We start from the raw sequence: 20,363 nt of genomic DNA, 5'->3' as shown, positions 1-20,363 counted from the left end.
TATGGTAAAGTATTTTAGTATTATTTACTGTGGGAAAAGGACTTATAATTAACCATAGCATTAAGCTGAAAAAATTCAGATACTAGAATCCATCTAGCATGCTTTCGAAGATTTTCCCTTTAATTTCTTCCTCTACAGGCTTCATGCTTTCTTTTAAGCAGAATATGCTGTCTGTCTCCCTAGGTTAGTTGCACTTCTATTGCTGATAGTCATATCAGCTACATTCACATAATAGACTTGCCAAGTGGGACTGAATGTTCCATTGATTTGGAAATGTCCTGAATGACTAAGGCTTCAAGTTTTGCTCATGTAATTAATTTAATTGGTATCAAATATTCTTAGTTATTCAGATCACTGGGATACTTACAGCCACACTTAAAAGTTAAGATTAAAGTGATGTTTATGTTAATTATAGTGTTCAAATAAAGTCAAACTTGAAAGGCTGACTAATTGGGTCTCACAAGAAATTTGGATATGGCAACCTTTTCAGAACTTTGCTGAGTTGTTTGATAGGTAAATACTAGAAAAAGATGGGTAATTTTACAGATCAGTTTTACACGCAGATTTGTGGAGAGACAGAAAGAGGAAGGGCAATGCAGCAGGTATTCCTGCCTGTCTGAAAGGAGTACATACAAATTCTGAACATGCTGCAAAAAACAGGTAAAACTGGCCTTACAAAATGTTCTGTTTTACACAACTGTAGATCACATAAAGAGTCTGCCCACATGATTTCCAAACAGCATTAATGCAATTGCAGTAGTCCAGAAAGCACGCCTCTCTGTGTTACTGAAGAAAAAGGTCTGAAAATATTTTAAATATTTCTTTTCCTGTTTAAAGCAGCGATTTTACTGAACTTAGGGTGCAAATCCTGTAGTCAACAAGCTGCTAGAAAGCCGACAACAAACCGCACGCATGTTTAATACAGGTGAGATCTCTAAAAGACCACTTATTAACCATTCAGGCATTACCTCTTACATTTAATTTTCCATATAACGTATCAGAGAGTCTTGTTTTTCCTCACTTTCATAAGGGGGAAAATAATAATAGTAATAATAATAATAATCCCGCGGCCAGAGATGTGAGGCGCTGTCCGTCAGCGCGGTGCTGAAAGCGCCGGAGCACTTACTGCGTCCCTCCTCACCTCCCGGCAGAGAGCACCTCCACGCCAAGAGTCAACTTTGTGCCTACAGCATTAAGTTTCTCGGTTGTGCGTAATGCTACCCAGAACACACCTGGAATTATGATTTTCTTCCTATAGAAAAAAGATAACTCAAAGCAGGGAGAAAACGGCGCCGCGTTATATTTAAATAATGCCCTTTTCCTATACGCCGCTAATTGAGGGAGGAGGGAAGGAGTCCACAGAGACAAGTGCATCAGGCATCAACCGCATATGGTGCCAAGACCTGTTAACTCATTCATTGATCCTGTAAAGCAGCCTCGGGCAATACCTGACCTTAGAAATGAAATATAAATAAAACAGATATAAAATAATAAGGAGAAGCTAGAAATAGTCACACGCCGATATAAACACCCTTAAAATGACGATTTTTAAGCACTCAATATTTTTTAAGTTACCGCTATCGGAAACCGCTCTTTGCAGCCCTCCAGCGGTGAAACACAACGCACAGCCCGACAGAGCCGGCCCGGCTGCGGCTGCCGCGCGGAGCTACCTGCAGCTTCGGGGGGCAGCTCCGAACCGGCACACTTTGCAAAGGAAAAGAGCCACGTAAGAGAGAGCTTCGTTTTAAGATACCGAGGAAAACAAAGGGGAGCGCGTTGTCCCCGCACGGAGCCGCCCCACGTTATTTGTTCGTCGCCAGCGACGCTGCGGTTTCCCCCTGCGCCCCGCTCCCCCGGGACACACGCGGCTGTAACGCAGCCAAGTCCCGACCCGCTTCTTTCGGTTCCTCTGCGCTATTCGTAACTTGGAGAAAAGTTAAGGCAACAAAGAATCGCTGTCCTTCCGAAGTTCAACAACGCGCGATCATTCGCGGTAAACCGACCGACCAACCCAACAAAAGACAGCGGGAACTGAAGTTTTCCGCTCACACGCGAAGAGGAAAAAGGTGAGCGGCCACGGACAGCAAAAACAAAGCCGAGGAGTTGGTGGGGTCGTGCAGCGTTGCCGGGCGGAGCGATCGCGACCAAGTTGTGCCGCGGAGCAGCGCGGGGCGGCGGCGGACCCGGGAGCTCAGGGCGGAGCGCAGCCCAGGTGCGAACCGCCGCACTCCGCCCCGCTCCCCGTATCGCCCCGCACCTCCATCCGGAAAAGTTGCGGGCAGGCAGCCGGAGCCAGGCCGCCCCCGCCGCATCCCCAACGCCGCCCGCCCCGCCCGGTACTTGCCTTTGGCGGCGAGCAGACGGCCCGGCGTCCCCAGCAGCGTGAGCAGCAGCAGCAGCAGCAGCAGCGCCGCCGACCCCCCGCAGCGCCGCCGCATCCCCGCCGCGGCGCCGGCCCCTCCACGCGCGACGCGGCGCCCTGCGCGGCTCCGGCTGGCTGCGGAGCGAGGCGGCGGGCAGGGAGGCGGGCAGGAGGATGCCGCCGCTCCCTCATTCGCCCTCACGACCAGCACCGGGGCGGCTCCGGCTCCCGCCCCGGGACCGCGGCGACGTCACGGGGAGGGGAGGCATCAATATTCATGAGCGGGGCGGGGGGCGCCGAGCGCGGCCCTGAAGACGGCGGGGCGGGGTGCTTGAGGATGATCGGGGTGAGGATGGGATGCAACGGGAAAGCTACGCGGGTCGCCCCGGCCGTAAGGGGTCCAGGCTGTACGCAGGGCACGAGGAAGCGCTGCAGGGGCGCCGGTTCCCTGCGAAGGCCGCTCCCTGCTCGGCTGTTGTCTTGGTGGTGCCCCAGACTGTGAGTTGTGCAGCACCGCTCTGGGAAGCGAGCGTGGCAGCAGGCACGGCTGATGCACGGCTGATACACGGCTGGTGCACGGCTGATGCTCATCACGGCGCTGCCTGCTCGTGCGTCTCACCAATGGCAGCAGGCCCAGGCTGCACTGCCAGCAGTGGGAGCCTTACTGAACACCTGGTGCCGCAGAGTGCGGGTCCATCCTACGTCTGCCCTTGCCACAGCTGTCTAGGTGGCATCACAGCTATTGCACAAGATTGGATGGCTATGGGTCGTTTCTAGAATCCTTCCCATTAGCTTTTTCTCTGTGTATGGCTCAAAACCCTTTGCATAGTATGAAGTATGATTCCCTCCTCCCACCCAACGACTCAACAGAAGTGGAAGGAGGTATGGCCGTGAGGCCCGAAGCCCCTTCCCCAATCCAACAGGCAGTATCTATCAGCTGAAGAAGGAACACACATTTTCTGCTCCACTTCACCCAGACAAATACTTTCCAAGTTACATTAGTTGGGATAAACTTTTAACACCCTTTCTGCTCACTCGTCTAATTAGAGCTACGGAAGCTGCTTTCTTGTGGTCACTGTTGCAAGGCGGAACAGAACAGGACAAAGGAAAAGCAGGAAAAAGAAGCAATAAGATAATTTGGCAAAGCAGACAACTGCTCAGGGAACACTTTTTGTCAGCGCTCCATTTCTCATCTTTTTACAGAGGATGGTTCTTTTCATGAGGAATTTGGCCATTATAAGACAACATCTATTAAGGGGCAATCTCTCCATCCCCAAAGCACTAACTGTAAAAACAATGTTTGCTCCACCTGGCTAACAAAGGTTTCCTGCTAACAGCTCCAAACCCCTCCCAGGACTTGGCACAAGGCATTGTCCCTGTACCCAGCTGGGAGCACAGCACTGCCTGCCCTGTGAGACTGGCTTCATTCACTGCAGCTAATTCCAGAAAGATACACATAGTGCTGAGCACCTAATTAATACTTTTAAGTATTAATGTATTAATATTTATTATAAATTATTCTACAAATCTCAACAGTGGCTTTGCAAGGCAGATGCTGTACAATAGGATCTCAGCCACCTTATAAACTAAATAGGTCAGCCCAATCAGAGGAGTGAGATGGGACAGGTGTTCCCCCACTCCACAGGTAGGGAGCTAAAATACAGAAGATGAGGAGACTTCACCTATAGATGACATGATATTGGTGTCAGAGTCAAAAATGAACTTCAGCCCTGGTACCTCAGTCAACACTGCTCTTCTTTGTACTTCACTGTACTTCTTTATCGCAACGATGGCCTGAGTGTTCTGCAGTCTTCTTGTGGTGTTGTATACCAGTGGTGGGGCAGTTAGATATACATAGTTACAAATTATGATTATATGGAGCTATACAAAAATTTAAAGTCAACAGTTGTCATTAATACCTACATTTTATGCTGCCACTCTGCAATTACGCGTGCCCATTAATTTCTACAGCCTACTCTAGGGCATAAGAAAGCAAAGAGGTTGGAAATCCTTTAGTCAGTTCTCTGTTGAATAACTGTGCACTGCAAGGAGCAGATCTTTCAGTCTTTGCTTATATAAGTCTCTGACAGAACCATTACAGAAGGAAAACATACCATTTAATCTCAAACAGGACATTACCAAAAGGTTACCTCTGACCTGAGACACATTCATTCCTGTGTCTGGAACCACTGAGAAAAGCAAGAACCCACACTGAGAAGTGCAAAAAGTCACTTCATTCTGACAAGTTTTATTGCTCTTGTAAAATAGAAATTATAAAGCAAAGGGGAAAAGGTCACAGACACGCATTCACTGAGAATTATTGACACGCATTTGGCATCTGAGGCAGTCAATCAGAAAGATCCGTTTCAGTCTGGAGCCATAAAGATTATTTTTATCATAATTTCCCCAGCGTAAATTCAAGATCCTTGTGGAGAAGAGGATTTAACCCCGAGAGTCAGGTTGCTGAAGAAACCTGAGTAGCTCCCAGGGTGGGGTCAATCCTAACTCCCCACTGGGATGTTGAGGTGGGGTTTTTAACCATTGTGATAATCATGTTTTCCAAATGACTTAATAATAACACAGTGAATATCAGTTATTCTAAGGAATAAAGAAGTGAGAGTTTAGCAGGAATATTCGATGTTCCGGTACAAAATGGTTGTACTGTCTTGTTTAAGGAATTACACTTAACTAAAAACTAACAAAAATGTAATCACCAAAAATAATGGAAATCTTGGGGGAAAAAAAAACCAACAACAACTATATTTCAACATAAGAAAAGTTTGAAAGTTGCCAATCATACCTGAGATTTCAGTGCATTAATCTACACAGTTCAGATCCTATAACAAGTCCCACTGCAGTGTTCCTTATTGAAACAGTCTTAGGTTTTTTATTGCTCTATTTTAGAATATTGCTCTACGTTTGCATAACACTGGAATGGGGAAACACTTATTGGGTACTCAAAGCCATGATTTATACAATATTAAACCTAATCTATAGTTTCAAATGAGTATATAGCCACAGGAATCTAGATTTGATTGCACTTAGGAGAAGCTTATTTATTGCTAAAGAAAATGGCAATATGTTTTCCTGTTGGAAAAGCACAGGGAGAGGAGTGGAGTGGAGTGTGCATGCTGGTTTAAAGAATAGATCTAAAATATAGCATTATGAAGTATGCATTTTAATATGATACGTTAGAGTCTGGTTCGCAATCACAGGGTAGGGAAATAATAAGCATCCTCTTTTCTAATAGAATGGAAGTAGGATTTATTTCTGCTAGTCATATAAAGTAATGGTTTTCATGTGCACCAAATTCATTAACAGTGACATTGATATCATTTTTTCTTTATGGCAAGTTTGAATTAGACCCAGGGCCTTCCTGCTTAGTTGTTCTTTTGTTGCATGGCGTTAAACCTGCCTTGAGTGTTAGAAGAATGGAACAATATGCTGCAGCACTTTGCCACTGCTACCACAGCTTTCACTGCCTCAGTTTGCAGGCATTTCTCTAGAGATTTAAGTCATTAGCTTTTAATAAGTAAACAGGGTGCCCATCAAGTTGAATAGAACAAACAGCTCGAGACATTAGTTTAAATACAAACATTACTTTCCATTTATGCTGCAACTGCTAATGTGTTAAGCAGAAGAAAATACATTTAAATTATTTATTCTTAATAAATGAGCCGTCTGAATAATAAATAAATCTCTTCTGTGTTCCTTGGGGAGATTTTTAAACAAAAGGCACTTCTGAAGTGAAAAAAACACATGGAAGGTGGGCAAAGACTCATATTTGCTAAAATAACATTAAGAAGTTACTTAAAACTATGTAGCTGCAATGTTGGAAATCAACTCTGCCACCACTCTACTGCATCGTCCCTTATTATTTGTGTATGATGTTGTAATTCCTATTTAAGAAAAGAAGATTGAAATTCTGAAAGTATATGGAAGCCTACATATTATAACCATTGTGACAGATAGTAAGCAAACAGTTCCTCATCTCTGATAGCTGAAGCTTTAACATTTACTCTCTGCTTTTAAACTATTCACTTTCATCGTGCTCTAAATTTCAATAGGCCTTGATCTCGCTTTGGCTCCATAAAGCACACATGATTTTTGCTGCTATTTCAAAAGCAATATTTGTTTTAAACATTTTATGAACCTCTTTTGGTTTTTATAATGTGAGATTGCTAAATAAAGTCACATTATATGTTAATTTCATCTCACCTAATCACAAAAATAGCCTTTAGATGGGCACCCGCATAAACGACTTGTGTCTGGCAGAAAATGAAGAGGGTGATTTGGTAGATGTGATTCCGTTCTGAGGTAGTGCCCTGTTATGGTCGTGCTCCTAGCTTTGCATTCTTTGACATGAATTACACAGCACACCTTGACAACGTATTCTAACAATCTTGCAGTATTTTTTGCAAATATTATAATCTTCTGTCCATTTTTTTCTTATTCTCCTGCATTGGCAATTGAGCTCCAGAAGCAATAGATCAGTTTTATTTGGCTCCTAGTACAACACTGGATGACCAAAGCCACCAGAGTGGGCCACAGGACCTAAATCAGCCTGTGACACAGTGTAGTCTTACCCATGAGAGACGTGATAGATCACACCCATGCAGTGACTTGCATCAAACTGAGAATGAAAATTTAATGTAGGGTGCCTAGCACAAATGTGTAATGCTCTTTTCATATTATTAGATCTCAAAACTGGTGCTGCTTTACAAGCAGCTGAGTGAAGACCTTTCTTTGCAACCATTTTTGCTACTGGCAGAGAGGCAAAGCTGTGGCCTGCTGGAACAGTGTGTCAGCTCCACATGGGATGGACTTTGTGCTTGCTGAACTGGAATGGCGGCACTTTAAGTAACAGCAAATACTCAGAGGAGGTGAGGCCCTTCAACATGCCACCAAGACTGCAGCAGTCTCAGTTTTGGAAGCAGATGTCATCACCTGAACACACAGGTTTAAACTCTTCAAAGAATTTATTGTTTCTCATGTATTCTACTTTAAAACAATGGATTTTCTGCTACATTCCATTTTATAGGACATACACTCTGTAAACAGCATGATAAAGTTAGAGATGGAAATTGGTACCCTTTGTAAGCTTTATAGCCTATGTTAATTCATGGTGTTCTTCTGTCATCTCTGTACAGAATTTAAGCAAGACACAAATCCCTGCAGGGATATGAATATAGCTACTTTAATGCATATAGGGGGAAGAACAATAAATATCCAACATAACCTTTGAAACCCAACTAAAAATGCAATTTGGAAAACTTAGAAGTGCTGCCCCCATAAGATCCTACACATAACAAAGCACACATAGGATCTGCTTTTCATTCCTTTTGCCTTCTTCAGCAGCTTTTCATTTCTCACACCTTTCCCCACGTTCCAGAACATTTAAATGAATAGTTCATTTTTCTTGTTCACCCTCAATAGTCTCCATATTAATCAGTGTTTTCTTTTCCTACGTTTTTCTAATTTTTGTATATTTTTCTAATATTTCCCAAAGTTCTTAGAGCAAAGTGTAAGATTTTAAATTCATTTTGACTGGCATACGAACTGTGAGGCTATAGCAAACATGGGACATTCCAAACTAACGCTTAAGTAGCCTCTACTCATTCATTAGAGAGCACAGATTCCCTTTACAAACGCACAACCTTCAAAATGAAATGAAGTAAATCACAAACTTTGCAGGAAAAGAATATTCTGATACAGAAATTAACATTGTTGTAGTTGATGCTTTGCTTATTATTCAACTACCAGCTTATCACAGCAGACAATGTCAAAAATGATGTGGATTTTCCAGTTACTACTTTCCACCTCAAGATAAATTTGAACCAGCTACTTTCTATGGTTGTTCTTTACTTTCTGATTCTTTTTTTTTTTATTTTTTTTTATTTTTAAATAATTTCCCGTCTTCTCCATGTCTAAATTCTCCTGATTATTATAATCACAAAATCTTATACATTGTCAATTTTGTTTGCACTCCTCTAATGAAAACCTCCTGGTAGTAACCATTTTAGATTCTATTCTGTTTGATTTGAGATTCAAAGAACTCTTGTATTCATGCTGATCACTTAACAAGACTTGATGTTTACAGAAGGCAATCATTTCATTAGGAACACAGGTGAGAGTGCCATCCAAAGACACTCAGAGGCATACTGGAAATTCAGAAGAACCTGGGTGTAGTGAGTCACAGAAGCCTGTGAAGTGTCTCTTTTTCCCCTCCATGTGGGACTTAATATAAAGAAAAAATAATCTAGACTGCATTAAAAACCCAAGCAGATAACATATCTGCATCACCGGATATTAAAATACTCAGATACTCTTTTCTAGCGGTTCCTCACATTGTGCAGTTTCATCATTCATGGCTTCTGTTCTAAAAGAACTAGTTTCCTGTGCCTTGACTGTGTTCTGCTTGCATGTAGAAAGGAAACTGTGATGATTTTAGTGCTTCTAAACAGTGATCATATCACAAAGATGAACAGAAAAATGCATTGGAGACTAGCTGTTGTTGAAATTCAATGATTTCCTCAGATGATAATGGTGTAGAATCATAGAATTACACAGGTTGGAAAAGACCTTGAAGATCATCAGGTCCAACTGCAGCCCAACCATAGTACCCTAACTCTAACAACCCTCTGCTAATTCATATCTCTGAGCGCCAAATCCAAACAGCTCTTAAACTCATCCAGGGATGGCAATTCAACCACCTCCCTGGGTAAAATTACATCAGAGATTCAACACAGATATACATCCACATAGCTATCCACATGAATCTGTGAAATTCAACAAAAATCACCTGAAATAAATAAATAAATAAATACATTGTAGTCAAACCCTTACAGAAAATTAGTTTGAGAGAACCAGAGTGACTTCAGAGGGGAATCACATCTACAGGGAGAGACAGTAGATCTATCATTCCAAGAGGTGAGATGAATTCTTAAACATGTGACCACATCCATCTGGCTTTCTGAACTAAATTAAGTAAAACCACCCAAGAGTTGAAATCCTAGAATAATTCCAGATGCAGTGCTATCCCTTCAGCACAGATTTGGATGAAAAGGTGTTTTTCTTACTTACAGGAAACTATAAGACATCCAAGGAGAACTAATTTTGTTAGAGAGAAGAGACCTTCAAATATGCACTATCTCACATTGTTGTTTGATAAATAGAATTGTAGCCAGAACCACAGTTACTTACGCCTTGGATCTCCACAGTGGCTTCAGGTTTTCAGAAGGCCTGATCCCTTAACTAAAAATGACAAATATCTTAATTGTTCACTATCTCCCAAGATGAGATGGTTTATTATAAACACTACTTGAGCAAGGAACCTATTCCTATACATGATGTAGTTTGGGGCAAAATATCTCAAAGGAGGCAGAAAGGATTCTCTTGGGTGTATTTTTATGAACAAAACTTAAAGAGTAGCCCAGTGCTGCCCTGCCTCATTGACGGATGCTAATGTGATATTAAGCGGTCATTGGCAACAGATGCCAGTAACTTGAAGAAACAGTTCACTGAAACACAGCGCATCCTAATAGTCCAATTTTCTATTACTCTCATCACTGCAAATAAAGGCTCATAAGCTGCTGCTTGAATGAGCTTACATGACTTATCATCCACTCACTTCCTGACAACACAACATAGAAGTTTGGATTAAGCATATATATATATATATTATTTATTTATTTATTTTTCAGAGAATATCAGTAATGAGAATGTCCTGGTTAGGAAAATAACATTTTGCTGCTCTTTCAGGAAGAATGTTGGTATTCCAGTAATTGAGAATTTCTCATTTTGAGGGTTGCAGATTTCAGGCAAAGCTTGTGGTAGGCAATGAATTCAAAAAGAGCTTATTAGCCCATTAAGTGACTCAAATAGTACAATAAATGGACCAACAAAATAAAAAGGGAATGCAGCAGAGCTTTTTCTCAGACAACTGCATTTTCTTACTATCTCATTAGAGTCTTGCTGCAGAGACTGCGAATTTCCCAGTGAAATTTCTCATCACCAATAAACAGCAAGCAAGTATCGCTTAGCAGTAGCCCAGCATGATTAGCATTTGTATTGCATCCATCACTAGCAGTAACAAAGCAACTTCAATGTTTTAGTACTTCACAGTTTAAAAGGGCTGCAGCTTAATTTTTGTAATATGAAAAACTATCGTTATACAAAAATTATTGTTCTCCAGCAGCTCATAGTTTGGTAGTTACCAGTTCATAGATAAAGCAAAAGATGTGATTGAATTACAAAAACAATTAAGCACTGTGAAATTATTTCAGATGTCCTTGGATCAATAAAGAATACTCTGTGCCTTGAATAACTTAACATTGCGTGTTAATCAATAGGAATTATTGATTTTCCTAAAATATTTTTTAATAAGTCCATCATTATTTTTCCTTCCTTTGATCAGAGGTTTGCAATACCAGCAATGCTCCAGGTAGCCGTGCTCTGAATGCAAGATGAATGCAGTTCCACTGTGAAAGAGAAAGCAAGACTCAGAGCTCCGCTTCCAAGAGGGTCACCACCTTCTTCCCATCACCATGGCCCTTTCCACTGCAGCCTCCAAAGCATCAGTAGGATACCTTTGGACAGTATCTGTAGGACTCTATAGAAATGTCACCTCTGCTGAACTCTAAGAAGACAGCATAGGAAAGGACTCCAGCATGCAAGAGCCACTGAAGCCCTGTCAGAACTGAACCAACTGTGACCTGACAAACGAAGCAGGCTGCTTTCCATCCCGGTACTGAGATACTACAGCACCTGGGAGGTAATACAGGGTGAGGGTGATGTGTGGAGACAGAAACTGAGCACACATTGTTTTAATCTGGACTCACTGGCTCCCAAGTTCTCACACAAAATACTTCTCACAAGCTTATCATTTGGTTTAGGAAAATGACCTCACATCCCATTGGTACAAGTAAATACATTGGTTCATCATCCAGAACATTCAACATATGCTTTCCTTTTGTGCATATACATCATCAGTTCAGTTTGGCTCCAGTGCATTTTTCAAGGAAAACTAATTGTTCCACCCTGCCCTGCCTTTTTGGCACTGCAGAGCAATTGAAGAATACAAGAACTAGACAGTCAAACAACTTCAAAACAGAGGATGTTGGCTATGATCATGCTTTGTGTACTCCAGTACCTAATGGTCATTCGGTTTACAGGATTAGATTGGGGTAAAACCAAAGACTGAAATTAAATTCATGAACTATGTATAGGAAACAAGTGGGGCAATCACTTCTCAGCTTATTTGTTAGACTTCTAGAGCACTTCTTGTTAGCTCATGCAAAGCACTAGAGCAATTTACTGGTATGTAATCAATGTCACCTATGTCTCTGGAAATGAAAACCAGCTTGAAAAATGTTGTACATTTTGCTTTAAATTAAGTACTTTAAAATTCTGGAAGTCAAAAATAAGATAGTCTGGGTATTTTTACCATTCTAAAATTCATTCTTACTACTGTCCACGGCCCCTCTCCTCCATGTTCCTTGCCCGAGCTATTTTTACGAAGGATATCATACAGGAAGAGCTAATTCATGGATCGTGAGTTTGCAATTACATTTCTTTCCTTACATGCACATTAAGTTGTGCATGTTTTTGACCCTAGCTGTACAAGGTGCTGTCAAATATTGATCTGTTTCATTTAATTGGTTTCGTATATTTGCTCTGGCATAGGGATTTAATAATCTTATAGTGAAAAGCATTTTTGCATTCTATATAACTTAAATTATCTTCCTAGTACCTAACGGTTTAAACGTGTACATATGAAGTTGGCTTTCTACAAACCTTGGAGTGATAAAAACTTAATTTCCAAATGTTTACAGGAGTTAAACAAAGTCAACCTGAATTAAATTTTCAATCCAAATGAATGAAGGTAGATCTTTTTCTAATGCTCATCCAGCTTCACCCATTTTGCCTTAGTGAACACCAACAGGTTAGTGCATTCTAAATAAATGTAAAGGGATTTTATATGCTTTGAGTGCTTTTGTAGAATAAATTAATCTCTTCAGAGGAAAAAAACAAAACAAAACAAAAAAAAAGCTAAATTAAGAACAAAATACATTCCTTGTGAATTAAATAAATGCGTAGATACATAAATCAGTAGCAGAGGTTGCAGTAACCCAAGCCATGTCATGGCCTCTGTTTCAGCCTCTCTTTAAGAAATTATGTGCAGGTCACTATATTGTTTCTATCTGAAACTTGTCATACCAATTAGTCTTCACAAAAAACTGATATCTCACAAAAAAATATAAAAACATAATTACTACTTCTGCATCATTAATCTGAAAGAGCAACATTTCTACATAAACGGAAATGAGTTAAGGATGATCTGCCAGTCCACCATATCTCAGATGTGCAATAAACTCTTAATTAGCTGAACTGAGACCTTTGTGAGCCTATGTAGTGTTGCAGTCTGCATCAAAAAATGTAAGACTGTGATTCTGGCTCTGTTATCACTTCCCTGGGAACTTCTCAGAACCAACATATCCTGCAGCACTCTCCAGTGATAGCTGCAGCCATCAGCTCCCTGATCTCTTCCCTTCTCATTCAGGCTCCTCATGAAACAAGAAGCAGGGCAGAACCTTTCCTCCCCACTGCACTTCTTCTCATTTGGATGTCCAATTTTCAAGGAATATGTTTATGACTGAATTATTTCCAAAGAAGATTAAACACATCTTTCTCCCCCCACACACCCTGGGGAGTGCACATTTCTCTCATCTGGTATCTTCATATTATTCAGTGAAGAAGCTATGTAAAAAATAAATCTGGATTGGTGATTAATCTTGAATGTGAGGTAATTACTGTCTTGTAAAGACAGCATCCTGTGATAGCAATTTACAGTTTTTGCAGATTAACATAAACCTTACAAAAGGTATCTGATGAAGTAGCACAGGTTAATGAGTCAGCTTTCAAGAATGACAAATCGGAAGAGAATGGAAAAAATAAAAATAAAAATGAGACTGAAGCCAATGAGATCAGAGGTGAAGGAATTTTGCAGCTGTTATTCATCTTTCCATCTCAAAGACAGCTTTACATGTGAAAGAGCTGTACAATTTGACCACAAAGAGAGTAATAGTTCACCAAGTTTAGAAAACAGCTGAGAACTCATAATGTTGAATGCTGACAGAGTCACACATACAGAGAATCACACAGAATCACACAGAATGACCCAGGTTGGAGTCCTCAAATCCATTTCTTTTTGTTGTGTTTCATTGCTACTTTTGTTGCTAAACTGTCTACAAACACCTCAGCTATTGTTAGCAGATCCTTGTGGAAAACTACCCAAAGATGCAGAGATGTTGTACAGCCATCACCAGGTACTGAGCGCTCTAAACAAGCAGTAAGAGAACTTCTACTGAAAAAAGTCTTTGCTGATCTCAGAGTTATGGGGAGTTACTGCTGAGAAGCAATGCTGATTTCATAGAGCAGAGTACACAGTGCTTCTTCTCAGATGTACTCTGAAGGCAAAGTGGGACAAACTCTCTGAGCTATCACCAAAGAAACAACGCAAATGATATTACAGCTTTAATGTAAATAGTTCTGGTTTGCATAATTAAGTATTGATTACTTGAGACTTCTGAGAAAAAAAAGAAATAAAAACCTGGTTGTTTTCCTAAGAGAACTGTATCAATATTTTAGATTTTAAATTCACGCGGTGCTTCATAACAGGAACAGCAGGACAGAAAAAAGGAGTAATTCCTCCCAGATTTATTATTCTGGGTTTGCCCTTCAATTGCTAAATATAAACTAGATTTTATCCTGGATTATTGATTACTATTCTCATAAAAGTCCTATTATAACAAAAACCTTTAATTCATAGAAATTATTTATTGCAGTGGTATGAGTAATTAAAAGGACAGGGTTCCTTTCAGACCCATGGAATCCACAGTATCAATTACCACAGATTTACTCAACTTTCACCTTAAGCCAGACATAGAAAAGCTCAGAACAAAATCCAGAACACTCAGCTAAGCCAAGAAATCCATCTTAATCTAGTTTGAATCAAGATATGCATGTGAAAAAGAAAAGCAAAGTCTAAAAGTTATTTCTCAAGACAACATTTGCAATGTGGTGATCAGCCTTTTTTAAGAGGCTTTGCCATGAGACATTTGTAACCAGTTGCATTGGGGTGCAGATCAAGCAGTGGATCTCACTGCTCTCAAGCTACACTCTCGATTAAAACAGGCTCAGGAGATGAGCTCAGGCACAGATGTTCTGCAGTTTCCTTGACTTCTCACTCCATGACCCCTTGCTGGCTCATGTCATGTCAAAGTCTCCCAAACTGTAAGGTAATAGCTTACTGTTACCAATAGGCCATAGGGACAATAGCCATGATGACTCAAGAGATGCAGAGCCATTGGCACTGAGGAAAGTACATAGATATTTCAGATATAATTATGGCATTAGAGTGTCTATGCTTCCTTTGTTCACATCAAGAGAGATCTTGGCTATTTGCTTTTCTATAATAAAAGATGGTATTATATACTGTTATTTTCTAGTATATACCATTTTTAGAGGTGTTTGGTTGCCTTTTTTCCCCCCCATATTTAATCTATTTCCCAAGTTTAAAGAAGGCTTTACTCAGTTGCTAAATGTCTACTACCCTTACTACAGCTAACAAATAGCTTTGCTCTGTTTCCCTGTTGTTTGTAATGATTTTGTTCCTCGTTCAGCTGTGTGCACAGTAAATGGCATCTTCCCTTAGAGATAATGCAACTCACCAAACATGTATGTTTTGCAAAGATAGCTGCACATGTAACAACTTATAAATTTCAGTTCTTGAAATAATTAATTCAGAGAGAAGGAAGATTTATAAAAATAATATATGAAATGTATGTGTATGTCACCTATTGTACCAAGAGGAAAAAGTGTGCTATGTCAGCATATGGGCTGCTAAAAAGGGGGATTATTATATTGTGCTGCATTTTAAAAAGAGAAAGCCGTATTCAAATTGATTACTTCTTCTCATTCCAACAATCTTAATACTAAAACAAAAATAATACCTACATGCTGAGTCACAGAGCAGTCAGAAGAGATGAGAGATAGAGTGAACAAAAATGACTTTAAAGGTAGGGAAGGGGAAGACATGAGTTATCTTTACAAAAATCTAACAGAAATCAGAAATCACAGTCAAGGTAAAAAGGCAAATACGGAATAGAGACACAAGCATCAGCAAGGCCTACTAATACAGTACTAATGAGGAACTTTCGTAGCTAATTGTTCAAAGCAAAATAAGCCATGCGTTCAAGAATGGAGAAATTTTTAAAGAAAATCCTTGTGTCATTCTCATCTTTCCAACCTACTTTCATAGCTCTCCGCAGATGCAGAAGAATCCAAAACACATTGTGTATTAATTATACTGTAGAATTTTCTACTGTAAGATTTAGAAACACCTTGACAAACATTTAATTGAGCTTCACAATTACTGTCAGTTCAGAACAGCATTGGTACCTTTTCACAGATTTTTCAAAAATAAAAGGTTTGAGTGCCCTGAACGTCACCACGCAGCAAAACCACTATGAAACCAACACTGTTCTCAGAAGGCAGAGGAGAGCCACCAGCAGCACAGCCCGCACCAGTGGAGGGCAGCTGCCTGAGCACACCTCAGGCTGCCCCACCTGCCATCAGTAACCATCCCTCCGGTGGAAAGAAAACCATCTCACAGAAGTAGTGAACTTAGCAAAATGAGAAGGAATTAAAGAGGTGAATGTCATGTAAGAGGAGTTAGCGGGAGATCCCACCTGTGGAATATCTAGCACCATTGTCTCTAGCACACTGGTATTTAAGTACTCATGTGCATGGAATGAAAAGGCATAGAAATACTGCAAAGGAATTATGAAGAGGCTGCAAGAATGTCTAGAGAACCAAGAAATGTGTTTTGCACAGACCAAGTAAGAATTCAGTCTATTAATTTTGTCAAAACACATTAATTAAATCTGGAATCGCGTTGATAGTATCAACCTAAGGAAATTATAAGGCCATTTAATTTTGCAGACAAAAACAGGAAAACTGCCAAGGGCTGACACTGGAAATAAGTTGTGGGCTTTTTTTTTTTTTTAAATAATTAATTAGTTATTGGAATTGATTACCAAGAAAGCTGAGAAAATCTTAAATAGCCAACATCTTTAATGTGAGGCCAGCTGCATAAGAAATACATACAAAATAATCTACTAGATTCTAGGTGAAGAAACAGAATATTTAGGAGTTAGGTCAGCTAAATGATTGTAATGATTCTTCATGACTTTCAAGAGTTGCATACCTTAAAGAACCAACATCCAAATGAAGACACTATGAGAAACTTCACAGCAGGGAGAAGATAGAAATTCCCAACCTCCAGATGAGCCTGGTTCTGCAATTTATTTTTATTTTTATTTTTTTTAAAGTAATTAAATAGAAATATCCCCATAGTCACTTCATTAGCCCATTAGCCACTCTTAGCTTTCAGCATTATCCAGAAGAATTCAAACTCCCTGGTCCTCATAGCAAAACATCACCAGCATGTTCAGTGAACAGGACAGCTTAGTAAGTAATGGTTCATAGTCCAAATGGCATGAAGGAGTGCCACTATGGACCAAGACTGCCAGTTTATAACTGCCTTACACAGCACACTCAAGAACATTCACAACTGGTAGGTGGATGGCCAAGGCTGGACTGAGTACCAGGAGAGTCTTTCTTTGGTGATTTTCACGATCTTTTGGTTCAGCACTTGTGCTTTTTTGTGACAGACAAGTTTCACCTGTTTTTCTAACAACAGCAGGTACAAACTTTTCAGCAGCACAGGCAAAATAACTCCTTTTGTGCACAGCCTCAGAGGCAACAAAAAAACAAGTGCTGATGCTGGAGGCAGCCAGGGCTTCCCCTTCCCTGGGCAGCTGCTGCTGGCACACGCTCTGGATCTCAGAGAAGAGCAGGCATCATAGTCTGGATGTGCCACACAGCAGCGCACAGGGAGTGCAGAGCTCAGCAATGGGCAATGCTTCCCAGCCCCAGCTGGGCCACAGTCCTCGCAGAAAGGCACAGAGCAGCTCCCAGCTTGCTGCTTTGCTCTCCCACAGAGCTCGAGCTGTGCCTGATTTCCTGCTCTCAACCTCACTAACTGTTTCAATTAAAACCCAGAAGAGCTCCTACTGCTATAGCAATACAGATAGATTAAATCCTTAGACAATGCCACTGAAAATAAAAAATAATAAAATTGCTCTTTACCCTGTCAGCAAACATTTTCAAGGTAAAGAGCTGGATTTGGTAATCTCCACAGACCACTGAGAAGTCAAAACTACAGCCTTTTTCTGATAAATAACTCTCCTGAGCATCCAGAGAGGTAAGTAGTGGCCCCATGAGTACAGAAAGCAGGAAGTTAAAAGAATGGGACAAAATATAACTGGAAAAATAAAAGAGGTAAGATATAGACAAACATGGAGCATGCTATGTTGTTCTGACACAATTTAAGTGCTTAAAGATGTAAAAAGTAACACAAGGATTCCCTACCAAAAGCTAGTTTAAAGTTTCTGATATTCTGAGCTCTCTAAATCTGCTATTCTAAGTGACGTGCAGTGCTGATAATTGAAGAGTTTCTTTATTCAGAGCTATGACAAAAAACTACATATAGATATCAGTTTCACATTATTGTATTCATGTGGCAGCATCAGACTTCTATGCTGCAGGGGTGTCACAAATATATATCAATAACTCAATCATTTCTATTTGCTATGCTTTAATTTTGGTTAATGTGATAATCTGGAAGTCAATTTTCTTTGAAATAAAATATAGGTGTTACAAATCTAGGATGATTGCAAAGAAATATCCTAAACCAAGCTGTTTGTGATCATTCAAATGCTCTCTTTTCCATTTCCCATTTTTGAACTAATCTAGCTAGAAATTATCTGGAGACAAATGAATAATTGCAGTTCCAATTTCTTTGCATTTGTGTCAAATACACAGCACACAGGTGACATTGCCCAGAAAATTAGGTGAGGAAGACTTTGCAGATTCAACAATAATGAAACTGTTCCTCTTAAGCCCTTGTGAACTTTGTTTCATGGCTCCAAAACCAATTTTTAATTGGTAATTTTGTATTTTTACTTTCTTCAAGAAAAGGTCAGAAACTCTTCACAATGTGTCATAGAATCATAGAATCACAGGGTTAGAAAGGACCTACAAGATCATGTAGTCCAACCATCCTCCCTTTGCCATACGTACATCAGCACCAAAGCACCTGATTGTTGGTATCCAATAACTGGGTGAAGCAGTAAGGGGTCTCCTCTCAGATGTGTACAGAGGAAGCTCGGGGAGTTCATCATTACATAGCTGTGATACACCAAGGTATTGAGACAAGGGTTATAAAGGAGAGCAGGCGGCTGAGGGAGGAAGGAGAGCTTTAAAGACCTCTTCACCTTTGGCCCTAAGGCACTCTCAGAAATGAACCAGTGGATAGTGGGTTCCTGAGTATTTTCCTTCAGTTTCATTCTCCACTGGAAAGACTTGCTCTTGTCTAGGCTCCACATCTCATATGGGGAAAAAAAGTCTTGGGTTGTATGACAGTTGGTGACTTTTCACTTCAAACAATATGGGGAATTCCCTTTGGGACTCCTCAAAGATGAGCAAATGTTTGGCAGTGGGGGGGCAATCATTCTACTCCTGAAAAAATTAAAATAAATGAATTTCAGAACAAATCCAGACTTTAATGGGAGATTCTATGTCCCTGTATTCCCAAACCTTATTTTTTACCTAAGTGGGAAAAAGAACATTTAAAACACTGGTGCAAAATACAACAGTAATGTTCTGCAGTGAGAATAATGACTATAATATCAGTCTTTGCAATAGTGCTGGGACTTTCTTTGCTCTCTGTATTACATCCTTAGGCAATGTTTTCTGCAATTGGCACAGAAAGATCACAGTATTTTTCCATGGGTGACAAAGTTGAGAATTTAGTTTCCTACTCTCTCAGCCTTTCCAAACAACAGAATAGCACTTTAGTTAATATGGTCAATTCAGGAGCATCTCTGAGCTTCCATTAGATTCAAAGGTTGCAAAACAAAGCATATTATCTGCCTACATAAACTGTGGGCACCAGCTATACATTGGATGCTATGAAGAGCTAATAACTCTCTGATATTGCAACTTTATGGCTTCTTTGTTTCATTAGGACAGACTGTACTATTCCCCGTTTTTTAGGCAGAGCCAAACATTATATCAGTCTTGAGAAATGAGTAATTTCACAAAGACAGGCATAAATTAAATTCATGATAGGAAAAAGAATAACTAAGCACTGGAAAAGAAACCGTCATTCTTACTTAAATGAACTTACCAGTCTAGGCCACAGCATAAGCTGATCTTTACAAAAACTCACAGCAGAAGTAAAAGGGAATCTCTCAAAAAGTCAGTTTCAATGCTCAGGGTGAGCCCAAGATGTTATCCCTACCTAGAAGACACTGGATTAGCTGAAGCCATCACTGGAGCCAATTAGGCAGCACTGTAGGGGCGCCACAACCTTTTTCAATAGTACTTCTAGGTTTAGTAATTAGATTTATAAAATACATCTTCCTGAGATTTCATTGTAAAACTTCCTTTTCTACAGCAACTTCCTATTTAAACTCATTATGATCCCCTATTGCCACATCCTGGCGGAAACCCATTCAATCCCATAACTAGGGTGGGGAGTTGCTTATAAAAGGGAAAATGGAGCGCACCTTGACACACACAACAGATAAAATCTTCCATTTGCCAACTGTTGGGCTGTTGACTCACAATGCAAGATTTCAGCGTACTTAACAACATCCTACAGACTCCAAGATTCACTTTTCTACATATCCCTTTTTAATCTGTGTTCTCCACCCTAACTACATTGACCCCTAATTAAATCTCCATGAAGGCGGTCACTCCTGTAGTAATTAGAAACTATTATTTGCAGTATTAATCTACAGTAGTAGAAATTCCTACAATTTAACATGTTGGACGATTTCAACTATAGAACTCCATTTTAATTTGCTTTTAA

General features: G+C 40.2%; 1 protein-coding gene across 1 annotated transcript in view; it reads right to left on the bottom strand.

Annotated features, from left to right (window-relative positions):
* The window catches only part of CLSTN2 (calsyntenin 2), a 275,096-nt gene extending 272,500 nt beyond the window's left edge, over positions 1–2,596 (bottom strand). Inside the window, exon 1 of the mRNA XM_015871212.2 lies at positions 2,345–2,596. Coding sequence (XP_015726698.1) covers positions 2,345–2,438 — 94 coding nt within the window. The 5' untranslated portion in view covers positions 2,439–2,596. The remainder of the gene's footprint in view (positions 1–2,344) is intronic.
* Positions 2,597–20,363: the final 17,767 nt, after the last annotated feature.

This window comes from Coturnix japonica, chromosome 9 (assembly GCF_001577835.2).
Source record: "Coturnix japonica isolate 7356 chromosome 9, Coturnix japonica 2.1, whole genome shotgun sequence".
NCBI lineage: Eukaryota > Metazoa > Chordata > Aves > Galliformes > Phasianidae > Coturnix > Coturnix japonica.
The sequence above is the reverse complement of the archived record's forward strand: the minus strand, read 5'-3'. Positions and strand labels throughout refer to the sequence as shown.